This window comes from Stylophora pistillata, chromosome 3 (genome assembly GCF_964205215.1).
Source record: "Stylophora pistillata chromosome 3, jaStyPist1.2, whole genome shotgun sequence".
Classification (NCBI taxonomy): Eukaryota; Metazoa; Cnidaria; class Anthozoa; order Scleractinia; family Pocilloporidae; genus Stylophora; species Stylophora pistillata.
In genome coordinates this window covers 31158790-31175121 of record NC_142521.1, presented here as the reverse complement: position 1 = coordinate 31175121, position 16332 = coordinate 31158790, and the positions used below count along the sequence as shown (strand labels likewise).

Here is a 16332-nt window from a genome sequence, read left to right as displayed (position 1 = left end):
TGTTTGTAATTTAATTTTTTCTCACCTAAAGACGTATCGTCACCAATGCCTCGTTGATCTTCAGGTGATTTGATTTTATCGTCAGCCATATCTGAAATAAAACAGGATGAAATAATGGTAGTCAAATAGAGTGTGAATAAATGTTTCTCATGAGAAAAATTTCCCTGAAATGTATATTCAGCATCCAAAAAGAAAATCACCCGGCAAAAGAGGACACGTGATCAGGACGTGAGCCAGGAGACCTGGAGCTGGTTGACAGATTTGGCGCATATTTGTTAATTTCCCAGGAAAAAAATTATCCGCAGCAAGAATCTTATATTTGTAAATTGCGGTTTCTACGAAGTCCCATCGCACAACTAAGAAATTCTTTGTGATGGAGACCAGAATAACAAAAACAATTGCTCACAGAAACGAGGCAAACTAAGAAAGGAATATTAGTTTCGTATTTTCGTCTGAAGTCTTTCTGTTAAGCCTCGACATCATGTTCTCGACCCAGTTTTCCTTGCCCAAAAACAAGCACATTACAGGCAAGCTTACAACGGCTGACAAGGTGAAAAGTATAATCAGTATCTAGACAATATGAAATACTCACCTCAGTAACACAGGGTGTACAGAGAGGATTTCATCCATCAACGAGAAGATTGTGATGACTTGATAATCTAAAAGGAAATACAAAATAATTAGTTTAGAAAGATTCGCTTCTTCTTCAATGTATGCATCGTTGAACTACGCATTCGGAATATATTTTAAAAAAAAAACAGGCCCAGGTGATCAAGAACGAAAAAGGGTGTGGACAAACCGTGCGACATGCTGGGAGAGCATGCTACATGAGAAATTCTTGTTTTTATCGGTCGGGTAGTGGCACCAAGCTAGTATCTGGGAGAGAAACGGATTCGAAAACTGTCATAGCCTGAATTTTTTTCAAGCTTCGTTTTTCGCCATTTGTTTGATTGAAACGTACCTTCGAAGATGCTCTGTGTTTGTAGTCTACAGAACTCGCACAAACCTTTCCTTTCAGTTAATCAGATTAAGAAATTTAACCAATAGATACTTCACCACGGCAATTCCCGGGCATCAGGAAGTTTCTTCATTTTAACGGTTTCCAAAGACAGAATATACTTTATGAAATATGATTTTCAAAATCAATAACGAGAAACATTGTATAGTTTTAAACTTATATCGATCATCTCCTTCTGATTCGCTTGGATTTGGTCACGGAATGATTTTTTTTCGACGGCCTATGAAGCGAAGCAGGATCTGCAAATTTATTTTAGACAATAAAATATATCGTGAATTCTCTCGCTCTCAAATTGGCTGAAGTTAGCCTGTATCTTTTGTCCGAAATTTCCATCATCATAACCACTATGGCTGCTGTTAAGTTGCCCCATAGTTGTGTGATCTGATTAAGAGTCCTTACCCCGTAAAATCATTAGGAAAAAAATGTTTATGGGCAAAATATTTGGACGAATGGCAAACTTGGGAATGTGTACTCGATCTGTTTTATAGATCAAAGCCAATAGGCCAGAAAGTGGACGTTGTTACGAAGTCATTTACTGTTTATTTCATCTTTTTGCTATCACTTTCAGCGACAACTCAAAGTCTATTTCGAACATGATAGCGACTTACGCGAAAATTAACATTCGCGCAAAATTGGCAAAGATCGAAAAAATTGAACTTATCTTTGGAGTATAGTTGAACGTGATAGATCACAAACGCTGCGCATTCCATTCCGCATCACGACCACATCAAAATTTGTTTGGCCTAATTTTTTTTAACGTAATTTCTTACTGATATTCAACCTATCAATAGTTTAGTTTCAATTTTCTCTGTGTCGAGTTCAGTACGAGAACATGAAGGAACTTTGGCAATATCACAGGACATGATTTTGAGAGTATCAAACTGCTGGAGGACGTAATAAAAATTTTGGCATTTCTTGCCAAATGTATCAATAGTTGCCGAATACAAAAGTGCGAAGAAAATAATGCAAACAAACACAGAAATCACTTCAGCTTGAGAATACTCTCGTATAATTGGAAGAAAAACAAAAATGTTAATTAAGCCGATATCAGAAATTAAACCTGAGCCTTACCGAATTTTTTATTGAACTAGCGAAAGTTTCGAGCAAACGATTGTTCGACTTATCGGGAGCGGAAATCGGAATGCAAGATTATCCTTTTCTTACATCTAATATTGGAAAAGGTACAAATTGCAAAGGAGACAAATTATGAAGGACATCATTACCGTAAGTATAACAAAAAACAAATCTGTTATTAATAAACAAACACTCCTATTCATACACGACTCTTACCTCAGAAGTTTCGGTTGGAAGTTTGTCTTGCTTTCTTGACACCAACTCCACATGAAAAGTTTCCTTGCTGTTTCCAAGGTGTAACCACTAAAGTGTCACGGCTTAGCCGCACGATGAAATTCGAAGAAGTTCAACGGCACTTTATACTGTTTCCCTCGGTTATAAATAAAATTTTGAGGAGTGTATGCATGTTTCCGTTTCTGTGTTTTTCTAGGTAACTACTTCAGTTTCGCAGGAAGTTTTAGTTTTTGTTCGTGAAGATCAGATCATTACTCATGTACACCTACGAAATCGAAACAACTGGCCCTGTAAGCGACCCTGTCAACTTTAATAGCCACTGACTATCTCATTATGTCAGAAAAATAAATTGTAATTTTGTTCCGAGTTTCTACTTCATACACATTCATACTCGGTGTTATACCACCTCGCTCTGGCACTTGAATCACAGGCTTCACGATTACTAGTCGAGAACTTCGGAGTTATATGCAAAATAATCATAGCGGTTAAATAAAGTCATGAATTTTCTTGCTTTTAAGGTTATGAAATGTAGCTAAAACATGAATCACGAATATCGGAAAAAAAACATTTTCATGAATCATGGATCATTGGCCTAAAAAAGGCAGGAATCACGTATCTCGCCAAGCGCTGGATATTTTCAGTGTACATGTTCACTTTTTGGTTTCTCACATCAGATTCGTGATCCGCTCATGATTGTTACGATTTAATTCAACGTCATGCCAGATTCAATTTCATTTTCCTCCTTCTTTGGGTATGGTAAAGAATTAAAGTTTTGTTTTCTGAAATCCTGTCCCAAAAATACGAGGAAAAAAACCGAAAATGTGAGTAACCCAAAATTCTGACATAATAGTATCGAAAATGATTATGTGAGAGGAAGTTGATGGCTGAGTCAAAAACACTAACATCAAAAACTAGCAAAAGTGAACACAACCTTTGATTCCTTTATTTCGGTCGAAAAATATTACAAAGCAAAGAATGAGTGATTAGAGGATCAGTAAAACCCTCTGTCTCAAATATATTTCGTGATAAGTAAATTGTTTTGATAAATACGCTCCGGCACGCAAATTTACCGTCTCGTCCATGTGTTGGAGACGCACCCTGAACAACTCATTTGCCTCAAAATCGAAAACGCGGACAAGAAATCAAGAAAAAATAACATGACAGAGAGGTCTATATATATCATCCCCTTAAACATTTCCGGTCTATCATCGCCTGAACCATTTCTGGTCTTTATTTTTTCGAATTTCAAGTATTTCCTTTCGATCAACAGCGTTTGAGAGGTCATTAGCAAGAGCTTGCTGTGTAAGAGTTTCCGTTTTTAAGCACAAGAGTAAGTCAATGCAAGAAATGAAGAGATTAGAAAGTGGAGTGTTGTTATTCAAACAGAATTCGAAGTGATGCAGCGGTTTTCTATTCAGCCAACGTTTTCATGCCTTCTTTGATGGTTCATCGGTGAATAGTCATTGTAAATCAGGGTCTACGCTATAAAACGAGCCCTTGAATTGGTACGAGCATGGTACGAACATGGTACGAGCATGGTACGAACATGGCACGAGCATGGTACGAACATGGTACGAGCATGGTACGAGCTTGGTACGAGCATGGTACGAGAGTGGTACGAGCATGGTACGAACATGGTACGAGCCCTTGAATTGATCTCTGCTCATGATCAATCTAAGAAACAGGGCCGATAAGTCATGGAATGGTGAATTGATTTCTTTCCTTCGTCCAATATGCAGATAACGAACTTGGATCGTTTTAGTTTGGCTTACGTGCCATTGAAGTACTATAATATACGATGACGGGTCAAGTTGAATTATATTTACTATTTCCATACAAAAAAACAACTAAAAAATATAACTAAGCCTTCGACCATCTTTCAAAGAGGTGACTATCTGATATCTAGAATCTAACAGTTCAGTTGCACATTGTATGAATGTGTTCTTCAGATGAATCATTTACAGTGTGGCCAAACTATTAGAAAAACCAGTTTTTCCCTTGAGTTGCCATTAACCAGCATTCATCAAGGCGTCCATTCGATCAGTGAACGCAATTAAGTTTTAAAACACTATAAATCCTAAATGTCTGCCGAGAAGAAACGCTTTCAGTTGAATTTGCCTCCTCCTTGCGATTGTTGACGTTTCTTCAACGCGAGGGAGTTGCTGTTCCTACGGGCTCTTTCGAATACTGCGGTTTCGAATACTTCACGCGAAAAAGTTTTCAGAGGAACATTCAAACCCACGAGCCAGAAGTTGCACCTTCCCCTCCTTGTAATTTATACGTTTTCTTTTTACTTTTATCGACCTGAGCGTATGTTGGTTCTTCTTGGGGCTTTCCACCCCCGTCACGGTAAGCCGGCGGGGCACCCGGAGGTAATCCTTGAACATCCCCGCCTCTCTCGACTCCCGGCCGATGATCGGTTTCCCTATAGTCACCCACGTCTTTCATTTCCAACTCGTCTCGTGCGTTGTTCGTCTCGTGCGTTGTTCGGCTCTCTTCGCCGTCGAGCATCGTCGTCGGCTTCGTAACCATCTTTGGAAAACCTTGGGGGTTCGCTTTTTTGTTCGGACTCGTATCGAAGTTCCGGAATCGATGTTTCGTCTGATCGTACCGGTCGTGGTTCGTTCCTTCCGACAGTTGACGGGGTTCCTCTCTGAGGTCCCCGTGGCATTGTGACCTCGTCGTACGGCCGCGGGGTGGGTGGAACATGACCGTATTCATCTCCTATTTCTTTTGTGAATTCCCAGCCTTCCTTCTTGAGAGAACTTCGAAGAGCTGGTAAGTTCCAAAGAGTTACTAATACCTATGGTGCAAAAATGAAACTACACTTCAAAACATAACACAAACAGAAGTTTAAACCCACGTGAAACTGATTAGCGGTTTAAAGTCACTCGAACCCTGCTTAAAACATGGATGAGTCCCAACCTTGCTTTTGTTACTCTTTTTCGCAAAAAGATTTTGTACTGATCTTAATACCCCCGACTTCAAAGTCGAGGGCATTAAGATCTCGAAGATGGGATGTCACTCCATCAAAGGCTACCTCCTATCCCACCCTCCCCTCTCCCGTAACATTTTGTCATCTCTCCCTCACACTTCTTTAAAACCCATTTACATTCTTCGGTGGGGAGGCGGGGTTGGTCAGCCACTAGATTTTGAGTCAAACGTTCCTGCCCTTACCTCCGTCACGGTACAGAATGGCACGTACCTTCTCTTTACAGTACCAATACATCACGTATCAAACAGGCCATGAGACTAGAAAAACTTGTCGTTATTCTACAAAAAGATCATTATAGAGACTTGGCTGTTACCCACCCCCCCCCCCTTCCAATCAGTGTGCGACAACCTCCTTTCTTGCCTCTCTTGCATTTTCACCCGGTGAGAGAATCATTTTTGTCAACCAATTTCAAGGAAATGTTTCTAACTGTGAGGATAACCGGGGTCAGACCTTGAGAGTTGAAGAGTTAATTGCAAGTTCAGTCGTACCTGATTTGCTGTTTTTACAATTCTCGGGGAGTAATGATCGCGCGACTTCGCGATCGCAATAATCTTCTGAAACCCGCCAGCTTTATTAACATGTCTAAGTTACGGGAAAAAAAAAGAAAAACACGATTATAAAAAAAGAGAAAGGCGAAGAGTATCTGATAAGGATGAAGCTAGTCATTCTTGGAGAACAGTGGAACCAATGATATACCGACCGATTTCGATTTAGGACGTTCTATCACTGAGCTATGGATTTATCTGAATAAAAAAAATGATTTTTCCAGGCTCACTAAGAAGCTTTACACACTAAATGTCTGGCTGGAAAAAAGAGAGAGACAAAGAGTATCTGATAAGGATGAAGCTGGTCAAACTTGGAGAACAGTGGAACCAATAACCTACCGATCTCTAGTTAGGACGTTCTATCACTACGTTATGGATTTATTTGAATAAAAACAATGATATTTCCCAGTACACTAACAAGCTTCACAAACTGAATTTCTAGTCAATGCCGAGAACAGTATGAAAGTGCTGTAGCATTACCTTCCATTCACTAGACTTTTATTCACGAGTTGATGAATCGCACACAGTACAGCACCGATTGTGTTCTCTTCAGCTCGGACATTGGACGGTGCGCCAGGATTGGGCAGACGATGAACCAGATCTTTGATTCCGTATTTAGCTGCGAACGAATAGAGAAATAAACGCATTCACAACAACAATTCTAACTTCAAATCGAAAATATTCCGCTATGTCTAACATTACTCGACAGGAGTTTCCAATGCGGTTACTTCTTAGTGTGTCGCTGTAAACCAAGGTAATTACTTGAGTGCTTTCTTTGACGAAGCTGCGGTAAACTTTACACTACAACAGACAAGAAGAGGTCAGTATACACACCTCAAACATCCTTGTTCCTCGGGTCGATTGCTAGATTTCTCATCGCTGTTGAAACAGTTCTCACTACAGGGTCATGATTAATTCGTAAAAGTTCTACTAAAGTGGGAAGACAATTCTCTTTCCGTACTGCTGAGCGGACAATCATAGACCACTGAAAAATTAATTTGTATAAAACAAAAACTATTTTAAACAATTGTCTCCCTTTCTCTTCGATTACAAAAATTCCCAAAAGCAAACCTAAGTCACATTTTCTTCAGAGGTTGGACCGAACCACTATTAACCAATAGACCTAGTGACTAGCATCTAATTTCTCCATACAATATCACCCCTGAAACTACATTAAGATCAAGAAAATAGCGGAAATTATCACCAACTAAAGAAGCTATTGATTGTTAAACGCATTCTCCTTTCCAGCACCTTAGGAAATGTATAGAGAACACTATGGAGAATATAAATACTGATGATATAGTCTAAAAGGTGAACAAGCTGAGATGAAACTCTTCCTTTGACCGCTTCAGCCATAATTAACAGGTACGACTTGACTATTTCTGGTTGCCATAGTAATTCCACACCCTCCACGAGATCTCTCCTCATCTGCGGCTGTTCAGTTTCTTTGGGCGCTCCTTTCTTTTTCTACTTTGATCCCGTCCCGCATCTCGCCATACAACCCGGGTCGTGTTTGGTTGATTCCTTGCCGGGTTGGATGGGCATTGGAGCGTCCTTGTATCTTTCTTTGTCCACTTCATTCTCCAGGCGGTAGGACAAGTTGCGCAGAATAGAGACGGAGTTTTCTAAAAAGTCCGCTCTGTAGTTAAGAAAAGTCAGAGGAGGAGGAGAAGTATTGATTATTGTTTCCTTACTTCTTTAAAATCTCTAAATTCACCGTCTACACCTTCACGTTTTCTTATTATCTATTGTTCTGAGGCAAAATAAGGTTACTACTTGCTAAAAATGGTGAAATTTAATGACGGCTTCGCCTCGAATAAGCAGCCACTCCCAAGGTTCAAACATTTAATAAGCATCGCGGGCGCTTAATCGAATAAAAACGGTAGCTGATGATTTCTCTCTCATATGAAATTGTCAGGTAACGCACCAAGCCGGTATGGAGAGAGAATGGATGTTGATCGTTATCTTACCTTATTATCAATATAATTTTTGCCAAGAGGTGCCCTGATGATTCAGACAAGGGAATCCACCAGTCCATCACAGTCCCTCATCACGCGCCGCGCCTCGGGTCCGGCCGAAGACACGTTCCTCAGTGTACCGCTGGCGTTGCGGAACACTGTCGTCTATTCATTGGACGATAGTATCATCGAATTGTTGGCGGTAGCTCTGCTCCAGCCAGCCGAGTACGGAATGATGATAATGGTGACCATGACAATGAGACAGATTTCTCGGATTCGAAGTTTCAGATCCTAGCAAGAATAAATAAACAAGAAAAAATAGACAAAGAAACTGTGTTCAGATTCAACTAGCTTCACACGAAATTCGCGACATAATTTAAGAAAAAATTAACCGGCAGATGGCAGATTTTTAAGTCGAGGCGGGTCAATCAGCTGCCGAAGACCCGCTTTTACTACAAGGTTCAGAAACTAACGAAACTAAAAACAGAAATTAAGGAAGTTCAGTAAAAGAAAAAAAACCAGGTGATGTCTACGTCTTAGCTTTCATTTGATGTAAGTTTCGCTCGAGCGGCAACAAGTAACGTTTAAGTCAAATCGCCACCGGTGGCGATTTCACTTTGAGTGGTGGCGAATCGACTGGATACCACAGGAAGGAAACAACATAAAAATAAAAATATAACAAAAAAAGGAAAGGAAGAAACAACAACAATAAAATAGAGAGAAAGAAAGAGAGAGATTGATTCATGTAAGCTGCTGCACTTACTCAAAAAGGCGTTCGAGCGTGAAAAAAAGGCTATCTTTATTTCGTAGTTCTAATATCAATAACGCTTCGCGCTTCTCTTTCGTGCAAAGAATAAAATGGCGAGATAACTTGTTTAAGAGGGAGTTATTCCACAAAGCATCAAACTTAAAACTTATACCGACCAATTTGGCTCGAGTGCAAAGCTGTCATTAATATAGTCTGCGTGTTCACTCTCCTATAGGACAGATAAAAAAGGAATGTTTTCCCAGCTTACCGAACCTTTATCTTAACCCGCCTCCCGGTTAGCTCAATTGGTTAGAGCGCTGGACTGTTGTGCGGGAGGTCGAGGTCGATGGTTCGAGCCCCGGCCGGACCAACACTCAGGGTCTTAAAATAACTGAGGAGAATGCGCTACCTTTCTTTAATAAGAAATGGATAGATATTCTAGTCTTCTCGGATAAGGACGAATAAACCGTAGGTCCCGTCTCCTGCATCTATTAATTAGATAATTTGGTTAGGCAGGGGACGTTAAAGAACCCACTCACGAGATTACTGTGACGTGGTCTGGCCTGTTTACTGGGAATTGGGGGGAGGGGGCATCTTCAAATAAGTTTCCTTCGATTGTTTGTAAACTGCTGATGCAGTCTGGCCAAAGTCCCCCGACCAGTGTTGTGATGCGCATTTGATCATATCGACATGTTAATTTGCGCAATATAAATATTAAATTATTATTATTATTATTATTATTATTATTATTATTATCTTGACCTGTTCATCTCTGCACGAGAGATGCTACAGATGAGATGCTGCAGATAATTAGCTGCATTCACGATAAGCGTGACATCATCTGTTTGTGAGTATTCTATCAGGCCCTGTGGCCACATCCTTAGTTTTCTTCTTTGTCATTAGGGAAAATATCCATCACAAGTGCAAAATCCACTGCACGATAAGCTCTGAAGCTCACCCCTATAAGAAAACAATGGTAGGATGTTAAATTATGCTGTTGTTTTCAATGTGTTAGATCAATAAAATCTGATCTTGGCTGGGCTAGACTGTGGTGCCATACCAAAAGAATACTTTAGATATGGCATGATGTCAGATCAAATGCTTAAAATTCAAACAACTTAACAAGTTGACAATGTGTCAAATTTATATGGCTTTTGCAAAATTGAGGTTATAGGTGACCAAAATGTCTTCACTTAAGTCCAGTGAGCCATTTTACCACCACTTACCCTAGTTATTACAGTATACAATGACCACGGGCCTGTTTCTCAAAAGTCCCAGTAACTTAATAGGTCTTAAAGTCAAACGTTAAAAAATAGAGGAGGTTCTGGTACCTTAAGCAGTCTATTTTAGTTCTGTAGTTACTATAAGTTTTGTTTTATAATTCAAACAACTTTTGAAACCCCCATCTTGAATGAATACAGAACAGTGTTACTATTCCGCGAAATTACCAGGGCCATCAAGAAACAGGCCACAGGAATTCATCACAACCTACCCCTCCCGTCCCCCTTCCGTCCCCCTCCCAGCAATTTATCAGGCCCCAGTGATCAGTTTGTAAGAGCTCTGACCACTAAGCTACCATGGTCCTGACCTATTGAAACTTTGAGTACAGCTAAATGTTGTACCAACCAAATGTTAAGCTACTGGCATTGAAGCATAAAAAGCATATTTCAGCGTACATCATCGCATCTATGCCATGAGCTCTTATAACATCTTCAAGAGGACCATAATACAATGACAACAATAAGGGCCCAAGTACAGAATCTTAGGGAATGCCGAAAGAGTTACATTTGGGATCGAAGTAAATTCCATTGACTACAACACGTTAGGGCCATTCCTGAAGATATGACTTTAGCCATTCGAGGGCAAGACCACTGAGAAATCGCATATATTTATTATCCAATCGGTTGATTAGTATTTTGTGGTCGATGATATCGAAAGCCCCTGATAAGTCCAAGAGGACTAGGACACATTCATGTTGATTATCAATGGCAGCTGATTGATATCATTAAACACTTTAAGTATTGCTGACTCAGTGCTGTGAAAACTTTGATGAGCTGATTGCATCTTAGGATAAAGTTGATGATTAGTTAGGTGATTAATGTCTAGTTGAACAGCAGCAATTCTTTCCAGCATTTTTGAAAGAAAAGAAAAGTTGGAAATTGGGCTGAAGTTGTTGTTTTCTTCCAGGTCCAAAGCTGGTTTCTTTAAAAGCAGATGAACAATAGATTCTTTTAATTTTGATGGAAAATGTACTTGTTCTAAGGATGAGTTGATGATTTCCATTATGGTTGGTAGCAGTTGATTAATGCAGCCTTTTAAAATCCAGGTTGGGACAGGATCAAGTTAACAACTAAGATTTCGTTTTCGATGACATGATAAAACGTTTTATCATACTTGACACTTTTCCTTATACATTTCCTATCATACTGGTGAGGAGAATTTGTGTAACAATCAAGATCATTCTTTAACTCATGATCATTTCCTCTATTCTACTGACCTTAATGTATGATTCAGGGTGATAATGTTCGGAGAAATTAGATGACAGTCACTCTTTCAGGCTTATATTCAACAAAAATGTTATGAAATTAAACCCAATCTTATCAGGTAGAGGTTATCATCTTGATCTAACACTGAATTCTCTTCATTGATTTACAAGTAAATGTGCGGCAGATAGAGGGTAGAATTAACAATTAGATATAGGGAGTTAAAGGTTTAACTTAATAAACAAACTTATATTTCCTCTTGAGTCTTCTTTCTACATTAACATACTCAGTAAGAAGCTTGTGTCCGAGTTTGCTGTAGAATTGTCTTCTGACTGCTCTAGGATGGTCAGGTTATAGTAAGGCAGGCATCGCCGCAGCTTTAATTCCATAGAACACTAAATGGGAAAAAGAAAATTTATATAACTTTTCACTGATTAACTCCATGGATGCCAGACCTTAGGCAAAAATTGCATACAGAATGACACTTTGCATATCATTTACATAACAGAGGTATCTGTCACTTACTGTAACATGATTGGAAGTGTCACTGCAAATAGACTAAAAAGAGAATGCCTCTGTTACTGAGATTGTTGAAAACCAACAACTTAAATAATACTTATGGACAAACCAATGATATACATTATTTAACACGCAGTAGGTTTGAATGGGAAAAAACTGTGTGAGGCAGTTTTTTCCTAATAAGGACTGACTTAAAATTGTAAGTAACTTGTTGATATTTTCAACTGGTTTGCTTTAGTCCACTTTGCACAATTGGAATGGAAAAAATTCCAGACCGCAGTCTGTATTATAAAAAGCTGGACTGGTTATAATGCGCTATCAGCCAATCAGATGTGAGGAAATGCTTCAGAAAAAATGTCATAGTACTGACAGACCAACAGACTGACTGAGATTGGACAGACAAACAGAATGATTGAATGACTGACACACCGACAGACAGACAGACTCAGTGACTACCTACCTAACCAACTGATAGTCCAACAGACAGGCAAATTGACTGAATGGCTACCTGACAAAGATTGACTGCCTGTCTACTTTCTGAATGACTGACTGACTGACTGATAGCCATACAGACTACTGATAAGCAGACAGAGTAACAAGCATAATATTGTGGAAAGGTTAACAAAAGCACAAGCCATAGCATCAACATATCCTAAACTGATCCCAAACTAGCTCACCAGCCCCACAAAGACATTCACTGAATAAAAATATTTCCAATAAGAGAAATTATTACCCATGAACAAAGTTTCACACTAACAGTAACCCACTAGCTACAGACAAGTGGAGATTCAGTTTTGGTGGTGGTTATTTCAACTTCCAGTGGCCAGTTTGGCTAGTAAACAAAGTGAAATTGTCGTAACATCTAAGATCTCACTTAGCCACTTGGCTAGTAAGTTGAAAAGTTAACTAGTGTCCAGCCCTGCATGAACAGCACATACAACAAAAATACCATTCTCACCTTTCAATATCAGGAGCACTAAATGCCATTCCAAAAGTGATATACTGCAAAGAAAAGGAAAACAAAACTTTCAAGCAGGTTCATGTAATCACAACCAAGCCAATGAGTGTAACACTTTCAGACAGAATGATGGTGCAAAATAATTATCATATGTACTAAAGTAACACAGTTCCGCCAAGCATCAAAGAGCGTCTTTTTCCATACTGCGACACAAGACGATCACTAAAAACAAGGAAGGGAAATGCATTGAAAGCTGATCACACATTTATTTTTCTTACTTCTAGATACATGATCAGTCAAAGGCAATCAGAAAAATTTATGTCTACTTTTAAATGTTGACCACACTGAAACTGGTCAGACAAAGAATCTGTAAATACCGTACAAAACAGAAAGACATAAATTTGATTTACAAAATAATAAAGAAATAACAGGACACATACTGGAAGACTTTAAATTGTTATTCTCAGCTTTTCATTCCAGCAAGAGGACTCAAGAAAAATGTAACCACTGCAGAAAAAAATAATTAATTCATTATGAAATTAGTTTCATTCCAAAAAAAAATTACAATCCCCAAGGCTCGACACTAACTCTTTAACTTACTAGCCAAGTGGCTAGTGACAACTTAGATGTTACAACAATTTCAGTTTGTTAACCAGCAAAACTGACCAGTGCAAATCAAACACCACTAGCCAAAACTGAATTTCTACTAGTCTGTGGCTAGTTGGCTACTATTAGTGTCGAGCTCTGATCTCTGTTAGAGACTGACTACACTGTGAGATCAACAACAAAACTATTTCTACACTGATACTTGAAACTGATGAACTTACCTGCTCCAGCAGCCACCATGCCTCCAAGCACTTGACCCTTCTGCCCTGAACCTACCAGTGCATAAACTTGTGATGGCACAACTGCATAAAAACAATAATTTAAAGGTCAAGTCTGTACTCCAGCTATGTCATTCACCCAGCTAAAGCTGATCCCAGTTTATTTAGCATGAAACAACTAGAAGTATTACTATCTCCCATGGATGGGATGCCAATTCATCACAAGGTTACACCCCCCAAGCATTTCACCAAAATCACTGGCAATTTGCTAGTACACATTTAACAAATTTGTAATGAAATTTTGCTGAACCTGTGGTCTTTATCACAAATCAAGAGGAATTTTCAAGCCTCTTTTCAAAAATACATTAACAATTTAATGCTTCTTTTACAACTGACTGGTTGAATCAAACACTTACCCTCAACAGAGAGAATAAGATACATTACATTCATGCCAAACCAAGAGATGTTCAAAAAGAACACTCTGGACTTTGAAAGTGCAGGAATTTGGTAGGATGCATCCAATCTGAATAAAGATCAATCAATCTGTTAATAACTCAAGTGAACAAAGGAACACAAAGGTTCCCTTATATAAAGCAAATTCACCAAGGGAACACACAACAGTGGACATAACCCAGACGCTGATTCTATATTGCCACGGGACTGTTCTGTAATAGATCACAGATGCCGTCAAATGGTGGTAAGAATTTATTAGTCAGTAGTTCACAATACTTGATACTCTGCCCTTGGTGGTAATGAGTCACACATTGCATTTTTATTTTCATCCATACAACAGAACTCACTGCTTATCATCATGGTGGTGTTGCTGTTCAGACTTTTCCTTGTCTTCAAATCCCTGAGGTCCTATCCCAGATTCTGTAAAAATATACCATAATATACCAAAAATACTCATAAACCAGCATTTAAATTAAATGTAGCAGAATAATACAAGGCCTAAAAGCAAATTGCAACAGTTAATGAGCACTTCTCCTATTGAAGTCCTCAGTCATCAAAATAATACAAGATAATTCTCCCACTTCTATGGATTTCTATTAACCTAGTATGGTCAAAATGGAGCTGATTTGATTTCAACAATCTTGCTGGGAAAAATACTCTTCATCTTTTAACAGTATCAATGTCTTCTCATCAAACACAGTGGACCCAGATTTGTATTGAGATACTGATTTCTTGAAAAGAAAAGTTTTTCCTTTTGTCCATGGTGGAACAAAGAGAAACCTAGGTCATCCAGGAGAAATTGAAAGTAAGCTTAGGGGCTTTACAGGTGACAAATATTCTGCAAACTGTTAAGATCAGCAATGTTGAGAGTTGACTTAAAGTAAATAAATTAATTAAGGTTTTTCTTTCTTTGTTCGACATTCATAACTAAAGGAGAAACATCTTTCTGTATTTGGCATAAAGGTCACAGTCAGCAATTATAACAAATTCACCCTGGCCTTCATGGGGTGGGGGGCAGGGGTACATGTAATTCCCCTCATAAACACTCCAGATTTCCAGTTGCTAGGGTTACACTTTGCTCAATTTAAAATTTTATCCTATCAACATCAAATTGCTGAGATTTACCACATAAACAAAGTGCATCTGTCCAACAGATAAGTCTCGAAATATTATGCTACACAAAGCTCCCAAGTGTTGATGTCAGACATTCAAATAAATTTTAGTTTAACAAATTATTTCAACAGAGTTTTTACTAGTATCTTTCTTTTATCGATCGAGATCAATAATTGTCATAATTCCTAACCAAAGACTGATTACAGATCAAACTTAACAGAAGTCTTGAAACCTGAAAATCCATTTTAACCTTCAATATTGTCATATTATTTCAAAACATCCTTAATGAAAGAGATCCAATAAAAATATTTACGCGCTAGATAATATCCATATAAAAGCGTAACAGTGGGTTATTATAAAGTCTCGCTTTCCCACGTAGAAGAATCTCAGATCAAACACAATGGAATAATGTTACCTGACTAGTCTCGAATTACACTTGTGAGCCTTTATCACCCTAGAGACCCAAGAGCTTGCTAAGTGCAGCGATATATTCGAACTCAAACGTACTTCTTCATAATTCTGAAGAAATGAATCTGTGTCACTAAAAATAACACCCTTTCTTCAACGTAAATCTACTGTCAATGCATGGGCTTTAGGTACAAATGAGCAATATGAAAATTCCAAAACAAAATAAACACAAAAACATCACATCGTGTTAAATCACCTTTATCTGAGGGTGCTTCCTCCAATTTTACTTCATTTTCTGAGCTACGATGGCAAAGAAATCAAACGTCATGACAACTTCACCAGTCGTAAAACAATCTCTGCGCGATCGATCGAAAAACCTAAAATGTTGGAGAAAATCACGTCTAATTTGAGTATATTCTCGCAAACCTTGTTTCCATCCCGGTCAAAGGGGCAATTCAGTGCATCCTCTTAAACCATTACAACCCAGGAAGATGAATTTTCGGGCATTTTTCACGCCTTCGACGAGAAACTTTGTGCCCCCCGTTCGCTCCATCAGGTCATCGCCATGTTGACCAACTCAAACAAACTCAAACCCAGTCCTTTAAAATTATAGGCAAGCAATACATGCATAGAAAATCGAAAAAATGATTACAAAATTCTCCTCAATTAAAAACAAAGTAAAACAATTTAGTTAAACTATTAATACTCGACCCTCAGGAGAAACAGATCCCGTTTAAAGAAATTGCTGTTGATTTTTAACCGATGGTTTATCTTTCATCATACAATCACCTTAAAATCTTTAAATATCTTCCTTTAAAAGAAAATAGTGGGTAAAACTGATGATCTTGTAAATGAATTGAAGAAAGCATTGTCAGTATTCCTGGACGCAACAAAATGTGGGGAGGGGGATAGCATTGGGGGTGGACAGAGCCTTGGCATATGAGAACTGTATAAACCTACAGCAATAACAATTCACAGAAGACTTCATCAACAGCCTCTTGG

The 16332-nt window shown here is 38.6% G+C and overlaps 3 protein-coding genes across 8 annotated transcripts in view; all 3 read right to left on the bottom strand.

Annotated features, from left to right (window-relative positions):
- The window catches only part of LOC148735613 (uncharacterized), a 30132-nt gene extending 22017 nt beyond the window's left edge, over positions 1 to 8115 (bottom strand). Inside the window, exons 1-6 of one of the 3 annotated variants that reach the window (XR_015998792.1) lie at positions 7837 to 8115; positions 7273 to 7505; positions 6701 to 6851; positions 6347 to 6485; positions 5810 to 5903; positions 4128 to 5129 (exon numbers count right to left, since the gene is read on the bottom strand). The gene's annotated coding sequence lies outside the window, so the exon portion shown is untranslated. Of the gene's footprint in view, positions 1 to 4127; positions 5130 to 5809; positions 5904 to 6346; positions 6486 to 6700; positions 7506 to 7836 lie in introns of those variants that run through there. The other 2 variants (XR_015998791.1, XM_088753523.1) reach the window with 2 other exon arrangements.
- LOC148735607 (uncharacterized) overlaps positions 1 to 16332 on the bottom strand; it is a 70729-nt gene that overhangs the window by 13026 nt on the left and 41371 nt on the right. The gene's annotated exons all lie outside the window — the stretch shown is intronic.
- Positions 9335 to 15911, bottom strand: LOC148735612 (uncharacterized). Of its 4 annotated transcripts, XM_088753520.1 has the most exons (11): positions 15757 to 15911; positions 15587 to 15630; positions 14157 to 14229; positions 13773 to 13879; positions 13360 to 13440; positions 13002 to 13039; positions 12689 to 12756; positions 12533 to 12576; positions 11581 to 11613; positions 11342 to 11450; positions 9501 to 9532 (listed from the first exon to the last, which is right to left on the bottom strand). In XM_088753520.1, the coding sequence occupies exons 1-9, from the start codon at positions 15765 to 15767 to the stop codon at positions 11600 to 11602; spliced, it is 480 nt and encodes a 159-aa protein (XP_088609646.1). In that variant the 5' UTR covers positions 15768 to 15911; the 3' UTR covers positions 9501 to 9532; positions 11342 to 11450; positions 11581 to 11599. The 4 variants fall into 4 exon arrangements, with proteins under 4 accessions (XP_088609645.1, XP_088609647.1, XP_088609646.1 ...); XM_088753519.1 differs by lacking the exon at positions 11581 to 11613 and having other exon boundaries at positions 9335 to 9532; XM_088753522.1 differs by lacking the exon at positions 12689 to 12756 and having other exon boundaries at positions 12533 to 12578.